The sequence below is a fragment of the Clarias gariepinus genome, chromosome 17 (genome assembly GCF_024256425.1).
Source record: "Clarias gariepinus isolate MV-2021 ecotype Netherlands chromosome 17, CGAR_prim_01v2, whole genome shotgun sequence".
In the NCBI taxonomy this organism is placed as follows: domain Eukaryota; kingdom Metazoa; phylum Chordata; class Actinopteri; order Siluriformes; family Clariidae; genus Clarias; species Clarias gariepinus.
Genome location: NC_071116.1, coordinates 7,730,127 through 7,755,303, shown reverse-complemented (window position 1 = coordinate 7,755,303; position 25,177 = coordinate 7,730,127). Strand labels below are relative to the sequence as shown.

At 39.9% G+C, this 25,177-nt stretch overlaps 1 protein-coding gene across 11 annotated transcripts in view; it reads right to left on the bottom strand.

Moving 5' to 3' along the window:
• Positions 1-25,177, bottom strand: part of LOC128505501 (calcium/calmodulin-dependent protein kinase type II subunit beta) — an 87,051-nt gene that overhangs the window by 33,318 nt on the left and 28,556 nt on the right. For 8 of the 11 annotated variants that reach the window (XM_053475946.1, XM_053475949.1, XM_053475950.1 and 5 more), the window contains exons 3-11: positions 21,599-21,658; positions 21,256-21,310; positions 20,655-20,720; positions 9,983-10,055; positions 2,920-3,022; positions 2,744-2,827; positions 2,158-2,252; positions 1,921-2,043; positions 199-282 (exon numbers count right to left, since the gene is read on the bottom strand). In XM_053475946.1, coding sequence (XP_053331921.1) covers positions 199-282; positions 1,921-2,043; positions 2,158-2,252; positions 2,744-2,827; positions 2,920-3,022; positions 9,983-10,055; positions 20,655-20,720; positions 21,256-21,310; positions 21,599-21,658 — 743 coding nt within the window. Of the gene's footprint in view, positions 1-198; positions 283-1,920; positions 2,044-2,157; positions 2,253-2,743; positions 2,828-2,919; positions 3,023-9,982; positions 10,056-17,691; positions 17,765-20,654; positions 20,721-21,255; positions 21,311-21,598; positions 21,659-25,177 lie in introns of all 11 variants that reach the window. The other 3 variants (XM_053475947.1, XM_053475951.1, XM_053475954.1) reach the window with 1 other exon arrangement.

Here is a 25,177-nt window from a genome sequence, read left to right as displayed (position 1 = left end):
TTCATGTAATAAATAAATAAAATACTCTAAATCAATCTGGATCAATAGTCCTATTCAACATGACCTTAGAACTCAAGTACAGGTTCATTGTTGAAAGTCTCTACAGAAAAGCTTTGGCGTGCCACCGACATCACCGTCTCCTGCACCAGGACCTTGTCAATAGAAAAGGTATGAATCACGCAGGAAAGATAGTTAGACCTTGAGTTTTCTCCTGGCGTTGAACTTCTTCAGGCATTCTACTGTCTCTTGTCTGTGCATCATGGAGGCCACAGTGGAGCGTTGCTGTGGAAGAGGAACATGTCATTAGGCAAAACATGGTGCAAGTATTAAAAATAATAAGTATCTAATATTATTTTTGCTTGACTTATTGACAACATACAGTAAGCCATGAACATGCAGTCAGTTGTGTTTTCATGAAAGCCCTTACATACGTTGTTAATATTGCATAATATAGTGTACAGTGCCCTTCAAAAATGTTGGCACCCTACATAAAACTAAGCAGTAAGTTTAAAGCTAAAAACAATTGTTTTATCTCAATATTCATTTTCCTGAACATGAAATGTTCTTAAGAGCTCAATAATGTAATTAAATGTATTTTCGTGGTGAGTGATCGTTTGCATTCTGTGGCTTTGACTATAATGTTTACCAGGTTAGGACCAATGAACATTGCAAAACATTGATATTGTGTTTCTTTACCCATGTCTGTTTCTTAATGCTTCAGCACTTGTTGAAGGCTCTTCTCTATTCCAACATGACTGTGCCCCAGTGCACAAAGCAACAACTACAAAGACATGGTTTGATAAGTTCAGTGTAGAAGAACTTGACTGGCCCCAACACAGAGCCCTGACGTCACCTCCATCAAGCACCTTTGAGATGAACTGGAGCAAAGATTGCGAGCCAGGGCTTCTCGTCCAACATCAGTTAAATGGGCACAAATTCCCACAGAAACACTCCAGAATCTAGTAGACACTCTTCCAAGAAGAGTGGAAGCAGTTATAGCTGCAAAAGGGGTACCAACTCCATATTGAAGTATAGGCGTTTGGATACAGTGTCATCACAAAAAATACTTTTGTCAGAATCCATGACGCCATCAATCTTCACAAGAACCCATATTTTATAACGGGGTATCATATATCAGCAAATGACCCTCATATTCTATTGCAGGGACACTGTCCATTTTAATAGGAACGCTTGTGCTCTTTTATGCAGTTGGCCATCAGGCAACCTTGTGGCAGAAGGATGATGCGTAAAATTGGGAACATACAGGTTAAGAGTAATAAGTGTAAACTGTGGGAGGCTGTTGGTATCAGATGGGCTGGTAAGAGTATTTCAGAACAAATGTTTACAATGTTTACACAGAGAGGTGCGATTAAAAAGAAAAAAAAGGCAGCAACTTGGAACACCTTGTTGAAGAGCAGACAATACAATCTTAGAATGCACAACACGACGAACCTAGAGTTGAATGAGTGGGCAGGTGTATATAGGTGTCCCTAGTAAAGTGGACAGTGAGTGTATGCTGCTAAATGACACTTTCTTTCTTTCATTGCTTTTAAAGAGCCTGTTATAAAAGTGCCATTTTACAGACTTTTGATTATTAAAAATAAATAAATATTCTAATACTATGATCTTTTCCTCTCTTTGCAATGTGACTCATTTCTGTCTCCAGCTTTTCCAAATTAAAACATCAAAGTAAACATTTTGTTTTGATCCATGCATTACATATTTGATTTGATTCAAATATAATCACTTTGCTATCATCAACTCCATTAGCATGATGAATGATGAAGTGTGTTCAAGTAGTTTTGACTGCTCATATGTTCACGTCCTGAAGAGGAACTGGATGTGTGCGGTGTGTGTGTGTGTGTGTGTGTGTGTGTGTGTGTATGTGTGTGCGCTTGCATAACTGTAGACACTACTTACGCAGACCCATGGGTGTTTAAGAGCTTCCTGTGCAGTGATCCTCTTGGCTGGGTTGATGGTGAGCATCTGGTTAATAAGGTTCTTGGCTTCAGGGGTGACTGTGTCCCACTCTGGTGAAGGAAACTGAAGGACAGTAGACACACGCACACACACACACACACACATACATGTGCAAGAATGATGGGTGTTGGAGTGGAGGAAACAAATAAACGGTGTGTAATAATGTCCGGGACTTACATCATAGGCTCCGGCTTTGATCTGCTGGTAGAGTTTGTGCTGGTCCTCATCCCAGAATGGAGGGTAGCCCACGAGCAGAATGTACAAGATAACACCTGAGAAAAATTAGAGTTATATAATAATCCTTGCTTTTAAAATTTTAACTTTAAAAAAAAAAAATTAGCTCTTAATGTTACTAATTTGGACTTGTGCCAGTGTCATTAACAACCTCGACACATCTTTGGCAAATTTCGTTTTTTGAAAAATAAAACTGCCGGCCAGTGTTCACATTGTTTTTTGTGCTCTGTTCCCGGGCACATTTGTGTATTTACACTCTCCGATACAGCAGGATAAGTGCATCCAGAGTGATGTATATTTTTTCTCATTATACATTTGAGTGTTAAGGGCCTTACTTGATGGTCATGGGATTGGAACCTGGGACCTTCCAAACTGTAGTCCAATGCTTTAACAACCGAGCTACCCACCTCCTTAAGAGGTTAAGGAGTAAAGTATTCTTGTAAACAAATCTGTGAACTTAATATGAAAACACCCTAGAAGACAGACAGGATGAGAAAGAGAGAGACGGCAAAACGAGCACTTGACTCACCACAAGCCCAAATGTCTACAGGTTTCCCATAAGCCTCTTTCCTTAGCACCTCAGGAGACAGGTAACCTGGTGTACCTGCGAATCCTGCACATTGAGATAAAAATATGGTTTGTAAAAAAAAAAAAGACAGACTGCTGAGATACCAATCAGATATATCATTAATACAGTCAACATACCAAACCAGGCCTGCTGGTCCCCTTGCACTTCAATGGCCAGACCAAAATCGGCTAACTTCACCGCAGCGTTCTTGCATTTGCTGGCCAGGAGCAGGTTCTCTGGCTAAACAGGAACACCAGTCTCTCAGATTACTGTAATAAAGACTAACATATCCTCTCTCTGCCTAATCAGAACACAGTAAATAAACACTGAATAGCATAGGTGGAAATTTGTGATTTTTCCCCTTCTCCTTATTATAAGTCCATTTGTAAAGCCTTCATTTTTGCAGCTGCAGTAACAGCTCAGGGACTGAGGCGTGGACATGACCAGGGGTTACGCTGCACTGTTGAGGTCTGGGGTCTAACAGAACGGACCACATCAGGCCACCTCATCGATCTGCAAGCTATGTCACTTTACTCCCACTCACACACAAAGGACAGACGACGGCTTACAGCCATGCACACACACACACACATTTATGCACATTGGCACATAGTTTTGCAGACATGGTGTAAGCCACCACACTAATGCACACACAGATTTTACTCTTATTTGACAATGCCCTGTATAAGCTTTAAGAAATAAAAACATTAAAGTATAAATGTTCAACAACTGCACCAAGTGGTGATCTGAGATTTAATAGGGATGGAATCCCTATTAAAGCTCTTTTAATCTTATTTTACTGTAATTGTGCAACTTGGAATACTCAGATAGCAATTCACAGACAGGTTGAGCGAATCAGTGTTCTGCAATCTTTTAAATGTGATATTATAGAATACAAAAAATTATTTTACAAACCCGATTCCAAAAAATTCAGGACACTGTACAAATTGTAAATAACAACAGAATGCAATGAAGTGGAAGTTTCAAATTTCAGTATTTTATTCAGAATAGAGGACAGAAAACATATCAAATGTTGAAAGTGAGACATTTTAAAATGTCATGCCAAATATTAGCACATTTTGGATTTCATGAGAGCTACAGGTTCCAAAAAAGTTGGGACAGGTAGCAATAAGAGGTTGGGAAAGGTAAATGTACATATAAGAATCAGCTGGAGCACCAATTTGCAACGTATTAAGCTAATTGGCAACTTGATTGGGTATAAAAAGAGCCTCTCGAAGTGGCAGTGTCTCTTAGAAGTCAAGATTGGCAGAGGATCACCAATTCCCCCAATGCTGCGGCGAAAAATATTGGTACAATATTAGAAAGGAGTTTCTCAGAGAAAAATTGCAATAGTTATCATCATCTAAAGTGCATAATATCACCCAGAGATTCAGAGAAACTGGAACAATCTCTGTGCGGGGTCAAGGCCAGAAAACCATACTGGATGCCCGTGATCTTCGGGCCCTTAGACAGCACTACATCACATACAGGAATGCTACTGTGATGGAAATCACAACATGGGTTCAGGAATACCGAGCTAATTACCGGCTAAAACTCTATAGGTCAAAAAAAGACGTATCTAAACATGATCCAGAAGCACAGGCGTTTTCTCTCGGCCAAAGACTGTGGCAAAGTGGAAAACTGTTCTGTGGTCAGACAAATCAAAATTTGAAGTTCTTTTTGGGAAACTTGGACGCCATGTCGTCCGGACTAAAGAGGACAAGGACAACCCGAGTTGTTATCAGAGATCAGTTCAGAAGCCTGCATCTCTGGTGGTATGGGGTTGCATAAGTGTATGTGGCATGGGCAGCTTATACATCTGGAAAGGCACCATCAATGCTGAAAGGTATGTCCAAGTTCTAGAACAACATATCCTCCCATCCAGATGGCGTCTCTTTCAGGGAAGACCCTGCATTTTCCAACATGACAATGCCAGACCACATACTGCATCAATTACAACATCATGGCTGCGTAGGAGAAGGATCTGGGTCCTGAAATGGCCAGCCTGCAGTCCAGATCTTTCACCCATAGATAACATTTGGCGCTTCATAAAGAAGAAGATGCAACCAACCTAAGACATTTGAACTACTAGAAGCCTGTATTAGACAAGAATGGGACATCATTCCTATTCCTAAACAATTTGTCTCCTCAGTCCCCAGACATTTGCAGACTATTATCAAAAAGAGAAGGGGATTCCACATAGTGGTAAACATGACCTTGTCCCAATTTTTTTGAGATGTGTTGATGCCATGAAATTTAAAATCAATTTAGAGTGGAACCTTGGTTTACGAGCATAATTCAATCCGGAAGTGGGCTCGTATTTCAAAACACTTGTAAACCAAATTTAATTTTCCCATAAGAAATAATGGAAACTCAAATTATTTTTTCTACAGCCCAAAAAAATAAATACATAAATAAAATTAATACAAAATCTAAAGTAAAAATAAAACAAATTAACCTGCACTTTACCTTTAAAAAAAGTAAAAACAAATCCCGACAGATTCTATTCTATTCAATTCTGCAGCGCAAGAGAGAGAAAAAACGTTGGCTCAGTTGTGATCACGTGATGCTCAGCGTCAAAATTGGAACGCATGCATGATACATGATACTCGGTGCTCGTAAACCAAGACAATGCTAGTTTTTCAAGTCAAAATGTATTAAAAATCTTGCTCGTCGCTTGTAAACCACGTTACTCGTAATCCGAGGTTCCACTGCATTTTTCTATTAAAATGATACATTTCTCTCAGTTTAAACATTTGATATGTCCTCCATGTTGTATTTTGACTAAAATATTTAAAATTGAAACTTCCACATCATTGCATTTTGTTTTTATTGACACTTCGTACAGTGTCCCAACTTTTTTGGAATCGGGTTTGTATTTAGGTCACTGGGGCAGAGCATCACAAACAAATCAGTGTATGAGAAACACTGGATTGTGACATTAGATCTGTTAAAAAAAAATTCAGCTGCAGGGGAAATTTCTATTTGCCTATAATTAAATATAAATAAATTAATTAAAGCATTATAGCACTTTAATAATATTTGTGGGTAAAATTGTATTTAATGACTCTCAGAACACTGATTCACTCAGCCCCCCTCTCTCTCCCCATCTATGAATAGCGCCGTCTTGACGAGGCCTCAACGAGACAGGGTGCCAGCCCATTGGAGGGCACAGGGACCCGAGGCGGGAAACGAACCCTCAAACTTGGAGATGGGAAGCGAACCCTTGACCAAAGAGGTGGGAATCGAACCCCCGACCCAGGAGGCGGGAATCGAACCCTTGACCCTGGAGGTGGGAATCGAATCCTCGACCCAGGAGGTGGGAATCGAACCCTTGACCCAGGAGGCTGGTATTGACCATTGACCCTTTAACTCTACCCAGCCGCTATAATTAATTTTTAATTAGCAAGTTATTATTGATTGTTAACAAAAAGTGCTTAATTTGTAACCCTACAACACACTTTTTTTTCCTGCGAATTGCTAGGTTTGTTCTTCATAACATTATGTTGATTAAGACATTAGGCTGATCATAAATTAAGTCCATTAGCTAGCCATGTTACTTATCTTGGATCAACTTATTAAAAAGTAAAATGAGTTTTATTTCATTTTATTTCCTCAAGAACAACACACTGGGTATGAGTTCTTTTTCGTTTTTTCAGGAATATTTTCGCAGCACAGAGTTTGCACTGGCTTATTTGCCATCAGTAATTGTGAAGAACTCGATTGCCCGGATGCCCACACAGTATGCAGCTATCCAGCTGTCAGGGTGAGAATATAACCAGACCACAATTAAATAAAAAACCTTTGAGTGCAAATTTTTTTTGTGGATTATAATATGGTTCACAGGAAAAATCATGACGTTTCAATCTATAAGTGTCTATAACAAAAAAACACCTCTACAGTGCTGTGGAGGTAATTTTACGTTCGGTTTGTCTGTCAGGTGTAAAAAAAATAAATAAATAAAAATTACAAAATCTGTGTGACTTAAAAGAAGAGAAGACAGCGTCCCTGCTAGCAGGTTTCACATTATGATTCACAGTGATACAGTAGCTGTGAAAGCCTCGATGACGGTTTCAAATCTGACGCTTTCGCTTCCTTTCAGAAACACCAGATAAGACTTTAAAACATACAGCTACATACAGAGGTGAAACATTTCCAGACCTGCATGATATACATGTACACAAGATTTTGTGTGTGTGTGTGTGTGTGTGTGTGTGTGTGTGTGTGAGAGAGAGATACAGTAGTCTTTTACTGTGTGCCTTGTACAGTGCTACCGTAAGTAGGTTAAGTTCCTTCCGCTCTGGTGGAAGCTGGTCTGGGTGAGAAAGTGGGTTAGAAGACAGAGGCGAGGAACAGTGTGGGTGTTGGAGAGCGATTCTAGTTCTCTGCAGCTCGTCGCCGCCCGACTGCTGCTCCCAGAAGAAAGGAGAGCGGGGAAAGAGAACGCGTGATGCCGTACTGTAGCGAGCTCAGAATCCTGGCTACTATTCAGGGAAATAAGACGTGAACCACAGATACTGTTCGATGTCATGTTAGGAATAGAGAATGTGGGGCGCAGTCTGGGAGGTTAAAAGACCTCAATACTCCGCTTTGAAGCCTTTCATGTTTCATTATCTCATTCTTTAAGATGTCATAATGTGCTTAAGGACAACTGAACTGGTTTAATTAAGAACACGCAGACTGACTTATTAATGTGCCAGTGTGGCACTTTTGACAAGTACATAACGTGCCAAAGTGTTTACACCTATCATAATTTATACCACAGCACTGTCAAACTCCCCAGTATGATTGGTTTGGATTGGTGTAAATACATTTTCTTGTCATTGTCTTGATGGTTGAGTCAGCTGCAAGGCGAAACACACAAGTCTGTTTTGTTTATTAATAACAGTACTGTATGTTATTAGTTTTACAGAAAGACTCATTTGCAAATCGGCGTTTGGTATAAAAGGAATAAAACACTTCGGCATGTGCCGTTATAGGAAAACTGTTTCATACTGAGTCGCATCACACCACCAATGTGTTACTTGTTTTCTTGCAATAGCACAACCCACAGTGGAGCGTTTAATTCCTTTTATGATTCTTAACACTAAAGCAATCGTCAGTACAAAACTTCATTTTAAACATACTCACTGGCCACTTTATAATGAACAACCGTACATTTTCTCATCCAATTAGCAGCAGGGTAATGCGAAGTTCATATTCAAAACAGATATGACCCTGGTTGATCTGACAATGGCATTGGTCATTGGTGCCACATTAAATAGTTTTAGCATTTTAAACGAACTACTAATAGTGTGGGTTTTACATAGAACAGTCTCTAGAGTTTACATAAGGAGAAGGAGAGTAATGGAGTGCTGCATCAGATAACCTGGCAAGTAATCAGAAGTGAATAAATTCATTTTAAAAAACAAAGTAAAGTGTAAGCGTGTCCATGAATTACAAAACATTTAGGCATTTTGGCAGACGCTCTTATCCAGAGCGACTTACATTTTCATCTCACTACACATCTGAGCAGTTGAGGGTTAAGGGCCGCGCTCAAGGGCCCAACAGCGGCAACCTGGTGGTTTTGGGGTTTGAACCTGGGATCTTCCGAACCGTAGTCCAATGCCTTAACCACTGAGCTACCCCTGGCCCAGCTACAAAACCATTTCTATTGTATGGTGTATTGCAAAGATGAGGGATCACACATGGATCGATTTTAAAATTCCACTCTTGACGTACAGTATAAAGCATTAAATGGTCTCGCGCCGCAGTATCTGAGTGAACTGCTAGTATCTTACAATCCGGCACGCCTACTTCGATCAAAGGATGCAGGCTACTTGTCAGTACCGCGTATTATGAAAAATACAGCTGGGGGCAGAGCTTTTTTTTTTCTTACAAAGCCCCAAAGTTATGGAATAGTCTTCCAAATAGTGTTCGGGACTCAGACACAGTCTCCGTGTTTAAGTCTAGGCTAAAAACCTATTTATTTAATCAAGCATTTTTGTAAATAGATTAGCTTTAGGCAAAGGAGCAGATCTGGGGGACTCATGGACGTGGAGTATTATGGTAAGCTGGTATGTTTAGATGCTGTCTTCCCCACTCTCATTGATCACTCAGGTTTGTTGACGGTGAAGTAATTGGTCGCTTTACATCCCAGTTCCCCCTCATGTCTGTGTTTTCTTCTGGCTCTCCCTTTTAGTTATGCTGTCAGAGTTAGTCCTGCCGGAGTCCCTGCTTGCACTCCGCATTAAATATACATTCACATTATACATTGTTTGACTGTGACCATACCTTACTGCCACTTCTCATTTTCTTCTGCTCTCTCCTCTTCTCTCTCTACTTCTCTCTCTCCCTTTCCCTCTACCTGTCTCTCTCTCTCTCACTATACATGTCGCTCCTGAGCTGCCAGTCATCCAGACATCCTTTGCCACCTGGAGCTGTCTGGTATCTTGCTTTCGGTTGGAAATCTTGTCGCATGGATGGCCCGTGTGGTTTGCCTGGGATGCGTGTGGTGACTGGGGATGATTCCACTTTTACACGAAGACGCTCCTGTCCTCGGCTGATGCAGACAGCTGTTCTCTGAGGACTCGATAGTTCAGGACCAGGACCTGAGCCTCCAATAATGAACTAAACTCAATTTTAACTTAAACATGTCTCTTGTTATACTCAACTTCCAGTCACACACAGTATGATGCAGATCAATCCCTGCTCTCTGTTTCACCCAAATGAGGATGGGTTCCCTGTTGAGTCTGGTTCCTCTCAAGGTTTCTTCCTATTACCATCTCAGGGAGTTTTTCCTTGCCACTGTCGCTGTCGTTCTCGGCATTCTCATCAGGGACAATCTTATCATTTTTATTCATACACGTTCACATCTTATACAAATTAAATAATTCTTTTGATTGTGTAAAGCTGCTTTGAGACAATGACAATTGTTAAACTGCTATACAAATAAAATTGAATTGAATTGAAACTCAGTTCGTTAAAATCACAAAACCATGATTGTTAAATAAACCAATAATACAAAGTAGTGGTGTTTCTTATGTATCATCCACCATCACATGTACACACTGTATATACTGTACATCAGCATTACTATGATTATAAACAGTTCCATCAGTATGTACAGGGTTAAGAGACAGACACAGAAGAGTGCACAGACACGTGCACAAACATGCAACCGCGCTGAGGCGGACAAAAAGAACGAGAGCCGTCACTCACCTTGAGATCTCTGTGCACCACGCCCATTTGGTGGCAGTGAAGCACCGCCTCCAGGATCTGCTGGATGCAATGACTGCATGCAAACACCAGGGGGTGTGTGTTAGTTGGAGCAGTGCTACATTCTCGTGCACAGGCACAGGCAGGGAATGCATGTTAAAAAAAAAAACTCTTCTATGCTTTTCAAATACAGTACATCATTTTCATGTTTATTAATTAATTTCAAGTTCTTTTTTAAAAAAAAACTCCTATTTATTATGATGAAGAATATACTATCCATGGATTAAAGGCAAGGTATATAAGTCACAGAAGAAAAACACAAAGAGGTTGTGTTTCTGAAAGCTGTACTTCAGAAACATAGGAAGAAAAAAGAGCACACAAAGCAGACCAGAGAATAAAACCATCAATAGAAGACATGAACACATTTAGCTAATACAGTGGTACAATGTCTGTTTGTACAAATACTTCACCATACTTGTTCACTACTTTTTCCAACAATATCACTACAGTTCTGTATAATTAAGATCTGCAGATCGAAACCTTAATGTTTATTGCTGAAATCTAGCTGTTGTTAACTTGTCACCAAAAACTGTACAAATGTGAAAAAACCCTCTGTGACATCACTTATACTGTAGGATTTCTGAAGTGCAGTTTTGAAGCTCAAATGTGGAAACTCTGACTCCGCATAAATCCCGGCTAATCCATAAAAGGTCAAATGGGCAGAGCCTACGGCACCTGGCTGTTGGTTAGAACACGCCTCCTTACCTCTGTTATCACAAGCTATCTAACTTAACTTGGTCTTGTTCAATTAACTCCACAGTGAGATATTTTATCTCTAAAATAAGAATACAGAAGCTCTGAAACGTCTACACATCTAGAGAAATCTAGTTCACTGAATCCGGTTAGCTGGTTAGCTTAGAGGCGTTTTCACATGAGGTTCAGCCGTGTCTGGCTCCTCCTCCCCAGTCCCCCGCTGGCCAGGGTTCACATTTTTTTTTGTTCCCATTTCAGTTTGACACCTGCAATGCAGCTATCACTCAAATTGGCCATGCCACTAATTATGCAAATTTCTAAGGCTTAAAGTGCCCCTATTATGCCATTTTAAAGGTTGCTAATATTGCTTTATGAGTCTCCCAAAACAGGTTTGTTTACATGTATGCAAGGGCAAAAAACACTTTAGTTTTCTCCAAAAATAGATTTAATTTTACCCCATTTCTAAGTGATTCGTAAACAACTCGTTTGAAGCAGTTCGAATAATCCATCTGTCTAAACCTCTTCTTTCCGTGAGCCCTCACTGCTGTGATTGGTCAGATGGCTTTATGTTTGGTCTACCGCTACAGCGTGTGTCGGAAAACGAAACGCCCATTACCATAACTGAATGACAGCTCTGAAGACCTGTCAATACATAGAAAAGTTATGCAAATATGTTACTTAGTGACGTGGATCCGTAACAGAAAAAGATTCGAATTGCTAACGATTCGTTTAGGCGAATGTGAGCCGACTCTGTTTTTTAATAGACAAGAAGTTCTTTTATCGTGCACTGTCGGTGTCACAACTTTGCAGATAGTTAAATTTTCACATATAGCTACATAACACATTGCATGAAAGATTATATTTGAAAACACATAATAGAGGCACTTTAATTATGGTAGTTGTCAAAAATGGATATCTAACTATGGGGACCAAAACTTTTTTTGTCTCAGGCTTCAAATATGTTTATTTCTGTTGTAAAGTAGGGCATTTTACTGTAACATGGGGTTCTAGTGGAGTTTGACACACATTTGGAGCCAGTGGTCATTCAATGAACTGCATGTTTTTAGACTCAGGGGGGGTTGCCCCTTGCCACCCTTTTTATATTCATCATAGCAGTTAGCATGTTACAACTAGCTAAAAGCATTCAGCTATATTGTAGCTACGTATTATGCCAGCTAATGTAAATAAACAGCATTAATCATGTCACTGTATCTGGAAGTTGAGTCATGTCAACTGGACTTACATACTGTAGAGCAACAATAGAGAGAGATTATGGAAAGTCGTTAAAGTGTAACGACGAGAGAGATTAAGACAGATGGATGGAATCTGTAATCTATCTGTTACTATGAACACCTTGTTTTTATTTTATATGTGACTGCTAGTTATAAACATTAAGCTAGTTTAACTCATCAGAGTTTTCAAGCTAGCTAACCTAAGAGACTAGCAATAAAGCTGTTAGCTGGTCTTAGATAATATTTATAAACTGTATAAAAAGGTGTGAATTTGTGATTATAGTTGCATATTTTCACTAAGTTTAGGGGTTCGTACTCTTTATAATTTTATGAATTTTAGGGTGTAGACGCATTTGGATTTTGCGTCTGCTTTTGCTTCACATTTAAAATAAATGCAGTTTTTGTCACATACTAGGATGTAAAAAAAAATTTACAACTAGGGTTACAATGCTGAGCATTAACACTTCTATGCTGTGTTACTGGCACAGGAAGCTCCAAATGACGCTATACCACTACAGCAAAAAGCCCTCCGACCGTCAGATTGTCACACTACCACCCACAAGAGAGAAAGTGAAAAAAAAGGGGACAGGAAGAGAAAGAAAGAGACATACAAAATGAGACCAAAACAAAAAAAATATGACAGTTAAATACAAATAAAGACTAGGAAAGAAAGACAGTGTGTGCTGGAGACAGAGAAGGCGGAAACAGAGGAGATAATCAGTAAGAGGAAGCCATGAGACAGGCAGGGAAAGAAAGAAAGAAAGAGAGAGAGAGTGATGGAGGGTGAAAGCGTGGCAGGAGCTCCAGAAAAAAAAAGGCGTCTGGTAATATGGCAACGAGTCAGAATCAGGATGTGGACAGTTTGAGTCAGGCTATGTACTGTAGGTGCAGGCTTCTGATTTGCTAATCATATCTATATCACTGACACAACGTACAGTATATGAACACCTTACTTCCAACTTTGTATCTATCAACAGTACATAGTACTGCCAGACAATAATGTAACTGTTTGTACCACCCATGCGGCTGACTCCAAAATCCTGGTACATCTTGTACTTGACAAATTAAATATTCTGCTGTTTATACAGAGAGAGACACAGGATGTGTAAAGTGTTTCTGGAGCTGTAGGAGGTGAAACCGGCAGATATTCAAATCTTCAAGCAGTCGCTCTATGGGTTTGTTTGGTTCCGAGAGCGAGGAGTTCTTTCTCCTTAAGTTTCACTCCACTGCTGCCATAGCAACAACTAGTAATGCTAACAACGGAGACATCAATAATGTTATGCCTTCACTGTTGAAGTGCCTCTCTACTGGAAATCCTTAATTCAGTTTACAGTGCTTGAGGGGCAAAATCTGACTGTTAGGTTTTATTCAATCTTGATTCTTCTTTGATTTTAAGGGTTGATTAAGACCTGCTTGATTTTATATACAATCTACAGTGTCTGGCATAAGTACCCCTGACCTTTTTCATAATTTGTTGTACTCCAACCAGGAACTCCAATAGACTTTATTGTGATTGCAAACTCTTAAGTACAGCTGCGTCCAAAGGTTTTGAAAATAGCACAAATATTAATTTGAACAAAGTCTGCTACTTCTGTGTTTTTAGATCTTTTTGTCTGATGCTACTAAGGTATACTAAAATATAACTCCAAGCATTTCATAAGTGTCAAGGCTTTTATGGACAATTACATTAGGTTTATGCAAAGTGTCAATATTTTCAGTGTTGGCCCTTCTTTTTTAAGAACTCTGCAATTTGCCCTGGCATGCTGCCAATCAACTTCTGGGCTACATCCTTTCATAATCAGTGCTTGAAGTTGGTCAGAATTTGTTGGTTTTTGTTTGTTCACCTGATTCTTAAGGATTGACCCCAAGATCTCAATGTGATTAAGGTCTGGAAGTTTTTTTGCAATGAACCCAAAATTTTCATGTTTTGCTCCCCAACTACTTACAGTAGTTATCACTTTCGCAATAGGGCAAGGTAATCCATTATGCTAGAAAAGGCCTTATTCTTTACCAAACTGTTCTTGGATAGCTGGAAGAAGATGCTGGGAGGATGTTTTTGTACCATTCTTTATTCAGGGCTGAATAAAGAGGGAAAGTTTAGGCAAATTTGTGATTGAGCCCACTCCCTTGGCTAAGAAGCAACCCCACACATGAATGGTCTCAGGATGATTTACTGTTTGCATGACATAGGACTGATGGTATGAAGACATAACACCATGGGTCCCAAGAATGTTACCAAGAACAGTAGCAAGAAAAAAAACTTTCAGTTAAATTTTTAAAGCAGATGGTGCCAAGAAAGATCATACATTAAGTAAGGTTTAATATCTATTTAGTTAGTAGACCGAGGTGAACACTGCGATGATGCTGAGACATCCAGGGAAGAACCAGCTCCAGCTGGATTCTGTTTCATGACTATTTGGGTATATCAAATGATGTGGACTTTCTTTGATGACAGCAAACTCCTAATTAATCCACACGCTCAAATTCTACACATGATGTATCTGCATCACACTGTGCAATGTACATAACTGCAAAAAGGACCTAACTAACTAACTAAAAGCTGAGAGAGAAGAGATCCCTCAGATGGGATATCTCAGATGGAGACAACTAAAGACACTTTATAAACCAGATCATATGAAGTCACAGAGACCTGGGATAGACCTGAGGAAAAATTCCCTTATCTGTTGAAACCAAAAATCAACTGAATGAACAGAACTGAAACCAAAAATGAAACAAAAAAACTGTCCAACAGTACCTATTATCCTAAGAAACCCATTAACACAGTGATGCATGGTGGTGGTAGCTTCATTCTGAGCACTACAATTGGCCTTCTTGATCAAATTGTTTAAATAATTATTCAAGGCAAGCAGGTGGAGCTGTAACTGTATGTAAACTCACAGTTTGTTATACTTTCAGTAAATTGTATTTCTTTTCATTTATTACACCATATAAAACACATTTTGTTCTACAGAAGTAGTTAAGAAATTACATACAGTCTATATGTTATTTCTTAACTACTTCTGTGGTACAAGTATAGAAAATAAACTTCACTTTTGTGACCTGGACAATGAAATTAAGAAATTTCATTGAAAGAAATTTCAATTTAGAAATTTCATTGAAAGAAATTTTAATTTAGAAATTTCATTGTTTTTCAAAGAGATTTAAAAAAATCTCTTTTTCTTTTATGCAAAAACAGGCATATTTGCATATTTTCATTTATATAAGGTCTGAATAAAACAACATATATACCAAGATTTAGATTCATTGAGTAATTAAAGAGGAATAGCTTACTCCTGGTTGGGAAGTTATAAGGAAAATAGAAGGTAATCTGTGGTGTACCTCAGGGATCCATGATTAGACCAGAAACATTAGAGATTTGCCAAAATACATTTTACTTGCAGACGATACAAATGTATTTTGGGTTAGTAAAATTGTAGGGGAACTTTCGATTGCTATTAAACAGGAGTTGCAAATGGTAAAACTTGAATTATCAAGTTCAATGTTATAATATATATATTAAAAAACCTTGTTACAAATGTTGCACAAATATAGGGATGTATTCAATTCTAAGACGTTGTATATAATTTATTGTACACTTATAGAGTACTCCCTTATCTTATTGTGTTGAATTGTGGGGGTCAACATAATAATAAACTCAACAGTTCTATCTCAAAATCAAGCTAACTGTGGCATAAATAAGGCTGGTTACTATGAACATACCAGTGTACTGTTTCGTAAGTCACAGTTTATGAAGTTTAATGATTTGGTATATTATAAAGTAACACTAATAATGTTTAAAGCAAATTCCGAGTTAGTCCTAGATTCTGTGCAAAAGTTTTTTTTTATAATACATGTACCTAAATATGATTTTATAGATTCTTGTAAGGTGGCGGGTTCTTCCCCATATTTGGTGGGTTTCCTCCAGGTACTCCATTATCACAGCATCACAGTGCAAAGACATGCAGATTAGGCAAATTGGTGGCTGATGGTTTGGCCCCCTGTCCAGAGTGTACCCACCTCATGCTCTAAGTCTCCAGGCCTCCCGCGACCCTAAAGCGGTATTGATATGATTTGTTTATATTGTTTGACTTGTTTATATTGTGTTGATATTGTATTACTATATGACAGAAGAAATAAATATTTACACTAAAGTTATACAAAAATGGACAAAAATGTTTAACATTTAGTAGGTTTTTAAACTTTCCTCTGTAATGTAAATCAATTTCACGTATCAGCCCCCAAATATACTCCTGAATTGTATTTTCGTTATACGCTTATTGTTAGAGGCATTCAAAGTTCGGTATGCCCGAAATATGCCTTGTCAGCTACATACATTTTTGCAGATGCTGTCACAGGGTACTTGATAAATTGGCCACATACATTGCAGCAGAATGCATCTGGGGAGTGCTTGCAGCTTCTCGAAGCCATCTCTCATGAATACAGATAGCTCGAAGCTCTAGGTAAGTGTGGAGAGGTGAGTGGTAAACCCCTATATACAGTATATATTACTAAGAGAATTCAAGGAAATTCTTGTATGTTCTACAACATTCTAGAAAGTTCTTAGGATATAAAAAGATTTAAAAAAATTCTTTATCAGCTGCTCAGCACAGAATCTGGAAAACATTTTGTTTGTTGTCATTACCCAGGTCACAAAAGTAAAGTCTGAAGAAAATTTTATTTTTTTTAAACTTTAACTCTGGGCAGGAACAAGAAAAAGAAAAAATTGCATTACATGGTGTTATTGGTGATGAAGGCAGTAGTAGTAGGTAAACCCAATGCATGACTGTTCTGTGTATTGCATTTAAAACAGAGAATAAGAAAAGTGTCCTGAGTAATACCCATAATAAGTAACTAAACTAATATTGGAGTCCTATTAAAAGCAAACTCCACGTTAATGTTCTACAGAAATAACATAATTACACGACATTAATCAATTACCAGCAGAAGCACCAAAATCATTAAGCACATGACAAATATTTCGACATACAGTAGGCATGCCTAATGCGTGTCAGGGTGGGATATTCCTTTAACATGAAGCTTCTTAAACAACATTTCCTAGGTATTATATAGGCTAGTATACAGTACAACGCATGTGTGTGATAGTATATCTGTGTGAAAGGCAGTGGCACAGTGTGAATCCTTAGCTAACATCACACTCATGACACACACACATGGCACTGCAGGAGGCTCTGAATTCCAGACCAGATTGGGCTTCCCTTTGCCCTGTCAGCAATGCCACATGTCCTATCAGATATCCCTGTAGTGAGTGAAGGCATGGCGTGGCCCTGCTCCTACTCTTACTCTTCCTAGAGACCAGACACGCCGCCGAATCCAGCACACACACCCACTGACTGTCTATGAGTGTATCAACAATGGCAAATAAATCATTAAATCCTGGAAATTGTTGAGTGTATTTTCGGACAGTGTTGTGATTCGACCTTGCCTCTGAATTTGAAAATCTAAAAGTAAACGCATCTATTGAGTGTTTTGCTATATGAGTGATGATTTGAACTATTCCATGTAAGAAAGAAAAGAAGAGCATATAAGACCTTGGTTTTTAGGCTAGAAAGCAAGATGCCTTGAGGAAGCTAAAGGGGGGAAAAATACCATCATACCATCCAAAATCATCCACACAAGTTAGATAGACAGGCAGACAGACAGGCAAACAGGTCAATGCGGCAGGCATTGCGATTCTCATGCGTTGGCCAGTGCACTCGCTATACTGACCTTTAGGTCCCTGTGCACTATGTCATGTTGGTGAATGTGATTGACACTGTCTAGAATCTGATGGATACAGTGACTGCAAAGACAAGACAAAAGAGGGAAGGACAGAAAAAAAAGGTGGAGATAAGATGAGGCGGCTGGAGAAGAAGTGGAGGGACGTTAGAGGGGTTAGTAATGGTGACGGGTGGAGATACCGGAGTGGAAGAAGAGTAATAATATAGGCTACTGAGCACTATAACTGAAGAAAAATATTAAAGTGCTTTCATTTTTAGTGCTTGCAATTGCCATATTTTATCATTTTCCTTTCCACTTTTGTTATAATTCCAACCACGCCACTTCGGCTGGGGGTGAAGCTTTTTGCACCAGAAAAATATTCTGATAATAAGATCGTGCACAGCAATATTGCAAATCACATTTTTGTCCTACAGTAGGTTATCATTGAAATACTATAGTACACGATGGGTGTTCAAGTCAAACTGGGACGTGAAAAACTGATACTGAGACTTAATGTGATTGTACAGTAGATAAAAAAAATAGTCAGCCAGCCACAAATAAGTGTTTTGCGGTTAAAAAAAAATTTACTCATTGGCAAATCTTACAGATTGTGGTGGAGACATTAGTTACTGTCCTGCACCTTATACAACCTTTTAGCGCAGATCAGCCTTTCAGCTCACATCTCACAGATGAGAGAGCAGGTTCATTTAACTGATCATGAGCCTGTATGACCGCATTGTTCTTGCCCAAGCCGTTGTGCTCAACAACCAATCACTAATCACGGTTTTTCTAATTACTAATTTTTACACAATTATTTCTAATAGTGCTTCATTGATTCCCTTGTATGCAAGGTGTTTACGTCAAAACTTGGGACTTGAGACTTTGGACTTGAGATGAAACTTGCAGAAGGGGAAACTTGAGTCACCAACTTGCGGAAGAGACACATCTGTCTGTGGGAACTGTACACACAATCATTCTCTAACACCACTTGCACATTACAGAAACTTGGCTGGGAGTTGTTGCCACATCGCCTGGACCTCACTTCAAGCCATTTCTGCCAATACAGGAGTTCCCGGGAGACCAGCATTGGCTGATGAGCCATCATGGCTCTGATGTCCTGAGAAAACTTTCTGCCTTGACGGTAACCAAGCAATAGTGTAACAGGGGCTTATATAGAGAAATAAAGGGAGTTTTACTCTTTTAACTGTGCTTTGTTATTCTGCACAATGAAAAGTCCCAGTTTGACTTGAACCCCCATTCATAAATTCTTCGTAAAGAGAAACTTCAACACCTAAAACCTTCAACATGGAAAAGCTAAGTGGAATGAGGGTGTGGGTTTCATGCTGTCTGTGTCTACTTTTTAAGGAAAAGGCTTCTTGGTATTATCAGATTAGATCTTGATCTTGGGTATAAATCAGGATGGGGTCAATGACGCCAACCAGGCAGATGCACAGCTTAAAGTGTCTGTAATGTCTGTCTAGTTGTTTGGCTTATAATGACACTTCCTCGTATTCTGATTTGTAAAGCTCTTATCTGTTTAGATGAGAGGACTCCAAATTACGCCACTGATGCTTGAAATCATGATCTATTGTGATGCAATGTTGAGCAGTACATATCTATATGGAATAAACGGGGGTGAATGGAATGCGTGCGTTCGAGTATGTGCGTCGACTGAGCCACGGTACTGGACGTGCAGCGGGGGCTTGAGTCAGACCTGGCACACTAATTATCTGTGTTAATTAGAGGCCTACTTTTATGTCTCTCTAAGGAAGGCGACGATGGGCCAGGGGACTCTGAAGCAAGACGCTACAGTACAATTCTACAACAGGTTCTGCACTGAAGCTAGTGGGCAATATGGCAAAGAATATCCGGAGTAGAAAATGTACATGATACAGTATATATATTTTGGAGTGGTCCAAGCCTTCGGAAAATTGCATGTTCAAATGGCAACAATGTTAGCGCCTGGGTAAAAGGGTTTAGGATTAAAGTCATTTCCCTTTTATTCACAGCAAAACTAGCTAATCGGAGCTGTCTATGAGCTCGTGTAGACAGAGGAATGACTTCAAGTGAGTGTTTAATGCACCTGTCTGGCTTAAAGTGTGTCTCAGATAAAGCACGTGTTTGCCAAACCCTCTGCTGGTATCTTGTTGTTGAGTGAGTGTAGGAGATGGCCAAAAGATGGAAAAAAAATATATCAAATTGTGATATTTCTCCATAAAAGAAGAAACAAATACACAATGCTGTGTGTATTTCTGTGCTTTAAACCACAACCGGTTATGAAATTGTTGTACAAATTGCACTCTAAAGCCTGAAATAAAAAAAGAAACGTTATTAAAAAAAATTATTAGTATTTCATAAAATATGATTTTTCAGTTTATCGTCATATTGGACTCGCCTCTCCTCCTCTAAGGCATCTCTCCTTCTCCTTTTCTCACAGCGTGTCTTACGCCCCCCCTCGAAATCCACCCACGCAGTCAAATTGATTAGAGTCCCTCTCCTGGAGGGGACTGCAATGTGTGTGTGTGTGTGTGTGTAGCTGAGAAGAGAATAGAGATTCTTAAAACAAAGGTGGGGAAAAAGCTGAAAAAAAAAAACCACAGAGCGAGGTACACAGGGACCTGCAGAGGTGTGTTTGTGTGTGTGTCTGTGTGTGTGCGCGCGCTATGAGCTATGAGACATTGACACAGCTCGGCCGCCCACGCTGGCTCTTATGAGAGAATGGCTGAAAATTTATGAGCTATTTATGAGTCAAAATGCTGCTTCGAACTGCCTAACGAGCTACACTAGCGCGGATCGTTCTTAGACATTATCGTACAAAGTTATGCATGCACCCTTTAGCCAGAGAAACGCTGCGATGAGGAATGAGAAGAACAGCACACGGGTTTGGGTCGGGGAGGAGCGGAATAGAACATGGCGCAGAAAAAAAAAAAAAAACGTGTGCAGAGACAGGGGAGGCGAAAAAGCGGTTTTACCTGGCATCGGCTTCGCTGTAATATTCTCGTGCTACGATGTCTTCAAACAACTCGCCACCAGTGACCCTGTAGGAAAGAGCAAGAAAAGCTTTCCTAATTGGCAGTAATTACAGATCGTTAACGTCATGTGTGCGTGCGCATTTAAGCAGAGCTGTCATGCTTTGGAAGTGTATCTTTTTTTAGACATGGAAGTGATATTTTGTTATGTTGGTATGTACATATGGGAGAGAAAGAGAGAGAGAAAGAGAGAGAGAGAGAAAGAGGGATAGATGGGGGAATCCTCTAGAAGAGTCATCCTGGGGCTTCAGGGGGGAAAGCCCCTGCTGCAGGATTTCTCTTCAACCGGGCAGCCCGGCTCTGTTTCCATAGAAACTGGCTTTTCAGAAGAGGAGAAGACAGTGAGGGAAGCTGAGGATGGTAGGGAAAGAGAAAGGAGGGAGGGGAGGGGATGAGAGGGAGGGTTGGGGGGGTCGCTGGTGGGTGAGAACAGAACCGATGAGTAGGAGCCATGAAGCGTGTGGCGAACACAGACAGCATGGAAAGGGACATATGGCGGCGCAGGCATTTTTAATGACACGCTGCATTATGAACATGCACTCACAAGTCAAACAGGAGGTAGTGGAAGCCTTCTTCTGATATACTGTCATGGAGTCGGACTGGAGAGGAGAAGAGAATAAATAAAGAAAAAAAAACAAGAGTATTAAGGATTCACGGCTATCAGTGATATTTCGTTTTCCTTTTTTGTATAAACAGAAACATTGCTTAATCTTAGGGGACATGAGGGAGCCCGCTTTGATGCCCCGGCCAAGTTCGCGCCTGCTGAATGTGCACATGGGCTTCGCTGACTTGTTATACTCCCGTAATAATCTACATGTACGTGACCGATGATCTTGTTGGAGTAAACGGTTAAAGGTTTGCATGATGTTCATGAGGACAAAACTCACCAATGTTAGGGTGCTTGAGGAGACGGCAAATGCGAGCCTCACGTTCAAGCTTCTGGTGATCTGTAAAATCAAATAAATACAAAACACAACGCAGATGAGATGCAGATTGGAGGAACTCCTTGTTGCTTGATGGTAGGTTTTGGGACTGTAAAGAGTTAAGCTGCATTTAAATCAGAGCTTATTCATCCTCAGCAGAGACATGAGATTTGGACGGGGGGGAGGGGGGGGGGGATAAAAAACATTTGGTATCATTTCAAACAGGTTCACAATAAGACCAGCAGACCACCCACACACAAAAACCACACTTCTGTGCTCCTGTAAATGCCAGTCAAAGTAAAAACCTGCATTAACAAGCAATGTAACATGATGATTACAATGATTATCACATATTCTCATCATTCAGTACATTTATGACGCAGACAATATCCCAAGCAATAAAGCGTTGCGTTGTAGGTTCATGTGACAACATGTGTAGAGCCAGTCACACTAATTTATGTACGTGTCAATGTTGTTCAGTGCAGCATTGTAGCTAAGATGCAGTGATGTGATCCAACAAAGCCAGCAAGACAATCTTAGAGGTATAGAAGTTGAAAACTAATAACAAAGTGTGAGAACACATCATGGAACTCTTCTGTCTATAAGAAGACGAGTGGTACCTAAATTGCACCTAGTGAGAGTCATTTTATTGTGAAGCATTATTTTTCTTTTGTAAAGGAAGGATCAAAACTGATATTTACAGAAGAAATCAAACAGTACAGTGATGAGACTTCTATCCGCAGTAAAGCATGTAGCCCTTAAAACATGATTTTTAGCCATTTTTTGCTTTACTATGGTAATAAATATATATTAGCGCTCAGTATTGTCCAATATGAGGAACTGATTTAATCTACTATACAAACATGACCGAGCGAAAAGTGTTCATGTAATTTCATGGTTGTTTTTATTTATTTCTGCAACAATAAATATAATATGTTAATGTTATGTTAATAACTTTTAATTATTTTTTTTACTTTCACCCTAATATTTAGTCGTATCCAATTCCCACCTTTCATTAGGGCACTCCCTCATCAAGGCTACTACTACCAATCAGGGAGGGCCAAAGACTCTCACGTGTTTCCTCTGACCCACGTGACGCCTGCCAGCCACATCTTTTCACACTGCTCGCTCACGCGGCGTAACACACTCGGAGGACAGCGCTATCCGCTCCTTCCGCTTGCATGAGCTCACAGACACCCGTGACTGGCTGTAGTACCTCTCATCTGCTCGGCCAGTCAGTTCTCCAGGCCTCCAGCTGTAAGAGGTTATAGCACCACCAGGGAATCTAACTAGCGTATCCATATAAAAGCACCCAAAAGACTGCCCCAATGAAATGAGGTTTATTTTTGGCCTGTCAAGACCACGTTCGAGACCCTGTATTCAGTTTTAAAGCACTACATACGGTTTCAATTAAGCTTTAAAGCACTACATGCAGTGCAAACATAAAGCGAGCTATAACTTAATAAACATCATCCCTATAGTGGAATATGATGGTGGCAGCATCATGCCCTGAGAATGCTTTCCATCCTTAGAATCTGGGCTTCTTCTCCAAAATGAAGGAAGAATGACTGGAGCAAAATGCAGTGGGATATTACAACCTGTTGCTTTATTCATTTTCTGGGTGTAGTGTATTCCTGCCTGCCTCGCACAAGTCCAGAGTTTGATTCCCTGCCTGCAGTAATGAAGGTGCAAACACTTTTAGTTCTAGTCATATAAGCCCAAATAAACTGCAGAAGGGTGCATCAGGAAGGGCATCAGGCATAAAACCTGTGCCAAATCAATTATGTGGATTAGATGATCCACTGTGGTCGGAAGAAGAACTGCAGTACAAGAAAGCCTGACTGATTAAAGCTTGGGAGAAACGTTCCCCTTCACAGGAGGTTTAAAAGAAAAAGATTAATGTTCTATAGTGGCCAAGTGGAAGTGCTTAGATCTGGATGCCACTGAGAACAGCGCTGTTTGAAAACTGCAGCCAACAAATAACACCTAGTCTTTTGTACTGTATACCAGTGTTGGGTGTAACGCGTTACAAAGTGCCGTTAGAGTACTTACAGTAGATTACTTTTTTAACGTACCGAGTTATCTAACGCGTTAGGTCGGCCATTTAAGTACTCAAATGTTTAGTTATATTTGCTTTAAGTTTTTTTTTTTTTATCTTTACATGCAATATACTTGAGCTTTACATATTTCTCCCTCTCTCTCTCTCACTATAGGCCAAACCAGATGGGATGGCATGTCACTACAAAATGAGGTGGTAGGTTGCTGGTTGAGTGTGCCTCAATTTTCTGTCACCAGCAAAGCACCCCCACACTGTCACACCTCCTCCATGCTTCACGGTGGGAACCACACATTCAGGAACCGTCCGTTCGCCCTCTCTACGTTTAACAAAAGACACAACGATTACAACCAAAAATCTCAAATTTGGACTAATCAGACCAAAGGACAGTTTTCCACTGATCAAATGTCCATTCCTTGTGTTTCATGGCCCAAGCAAGTCTCTTCTTTTTCTTCTTCTTCCAAATAAATGATTTCTTTGCCTCAATTAGACCATGAAGCCCTATCTCCCACAGTCTTATCTATACACTATCTATAGTATCATCTAAACAGTGGATACAGAAATATGTCCGCCGCTTTAACTCAGAGAAGCATTTATGTGGGCTTTAATCTGAGGTGTTGTAAATTGGCGGTTTCTGAGACTTATCCTCTGCAACAGAGGTAGCTCTTGATCTTTCTTTGCTGGGACGTTCCTATAATTTCATCATAGCGTTTGATGGTTTTGGTGACTGAACTTGGGGATATGGTCAAAGTTCTTGAGTTTGGATTGACTGACCTTCATTTCTTAAACTTAAATTACTTAACGGAGTGTTTCTTGATATGATATGGATGCACAGTAGTTGTAGTAACACTAATAGGGCTATTGACTTTGAACCCCTTCTTTACTCCGCATAGGACAACTGATGGTCTAAGGCACGAAATGTCACAAATTAACTTTTGACACTCAAAAGGCACACCTGTAAACTGAAATAGGTTTTTTAAACAAATACTGGAATGAAAACCACACAGTTTTTGGGTTCTCTGTCCCCTCTGGGCATGGGTCCATGGGTCCTCTCGGAGTGTGCTGTGCTGTTTGTCACTGGGACATTAACAACAGATCCTTTGGTTTTCATGAGTTGTAAGAAAGGGCTTGTTTGTCCAGCAGATCCTATGGATGATCGATCAGATTGGGATCTGGGGAATTTGGAAGCCAGGATAACAACTTAGATCTCTTTGCCTGATGGGCCCATGCATGGCAGACTGTGATGGGCTTTATATTTTTTTTTTGATAGATTGTGCTGTGCTGGCTTTTCTGTGGGACTGGGCCAGGCAGGCAGGCATTTGGTTCCCACTTTCACTCATGAACTTTGGGTGCCAATGATCCTATCATCAGTTTACCTGTTACATAATCGATAATCAATATTATTCAAGTGGTATTAAGTGTCAAGTGTAATGATTGATTGATGTATATACAGTGGGGAAAAGTATTTAGCCAGCCAACAGCTGGGC